The sequence below is a fragment of the Plasmopara halstedii genome (genome assembly GCF_900000015.1).
Source record: "Plasmopara halstedii genome assembly, contig: Scaffold_484, whole genome shotgun sequence".
Taxonomy (NCBI): Eukaryota; Oomycota; class Peronosporomycetes; order Peronosporales; family Peronosporaceae; genus Plasmopara; species Plasmopara halstedii.
The window spans coordinates 26,956-28,053 of record NW_020187404.1 but is presented as its reverse complement, the minus strand read 5'-3'; the positions used below and the strand labels follow the sequence as shown (position 1 = coordinate 28,053).

General features: G+C 43.6%; 1 protein-coding gene across 1 annotated transcript; it reads right to left on the bottom strand.

Moving 5' to 3' along the window:
• Positions 1 to 187: 187 nt before the first annotated feature.
• PHALS_10553 (uncharacterized protein) lies at positions 188 to 642 on the bottom strand (the record flags this gene model as incomplete). The annotated part of the gene is made up of 3 exons (XM_024725997.1): positions 188 to 367; positions 437 to 484; positions 538 to 642. The coding sequence occupies 3 exons, from the start codon at positions 640 to 642 to the stop codon at positions 188 to 190; spliced, it is 333 nt and encodes a 110-aa protein (XP_024576718.1).
• Positions 643 to 1,098: the final 456 nt, after the last annotated feature.

The window sequence follows — 1,098 nt, the reverse complement described above, 5'->3', positions numbered from 1 at the left end:
AAAGCGGACGAGAAGGTCAAAGCATATTTGGATGCTGGTCTGAAGCGAGCCAACACCCACGCTACATCACGTGCACAGAACGTGGCTAAATTTACTGTGCTTGATCACGAGTTCTCTGTTGGTGGCAATGAGCTGACACCGACGCTTAAGCTAAAGCGTAAGGTCGTGTATGAGAAATATGAGTCGATTATCGAGAGCATGTACGCGTAAGCATTGCTCGTTGACAGCGTCGTTGGCGCTGGTCTCTTTCATGTCGATAAATTGCCATCATGCACTCTTCATAACGGGAAATAGGTGTGGCGCCAGCGGTTGTTCCGCGTATAACCGGCGACGCATAAGCTACTACAATACATTTGCACTTGTTTCTCTAACGTGTGCTTGCAATTGGTATTTCAGTAATATTCTTGATACAGGCTTGAATGAGAGGCAGTCATACTATGAAATCTTTCTTCATGCTAACGTTACGTTCAATTCGGTCTGGAATCTATTTCCAGACAATTCGGGAATCTATCAAATGAATTGATCCATTCGGCGCACCTTTAGCTGTTCTGTTGAGTCTTTTCGTAAATAGAATTCAACCCTTGCATGTGCTTCCTCCGATGAGCTCTCAGCTCTCAGATTTGTCGATCCAATCGAGGACATTTGTAACGTTGTTAAGTCTTTGGACAATTGTACGAAATTCACAATTCATTCAAGTAATTGTGAAATATATAAATACTGAAGTATCGATATTTAATTAACGTCATGAAACCTATATATTTCGCATTAGTCCTAAGAGAAATATAAACCACTCCTAGATTACTGAAGTAAACTATATCAGTAGTCACTTTCGGATCAGCTTCTGGGTGAACAGTAATTGCTTAACATCAGCCCGTTGAATTTAGCGGAACCCCTTGAGACGAAACCCCCTCTATGCAAAGCGCACGGCAATCCTGTTGCAATATTGGTCGTCTGTCTGACGCCCTTTAGAAGGTGCACAATTGGGTCGATGTCCTCCTGAGGTTCGAAATCGGGTTTCTTATGTCGCTACCAGTCGCAGTGCCCACATAGACTAGGAGGCGTGATCACATCCCCTTTGAAGCATAATCGCCGCGCAAT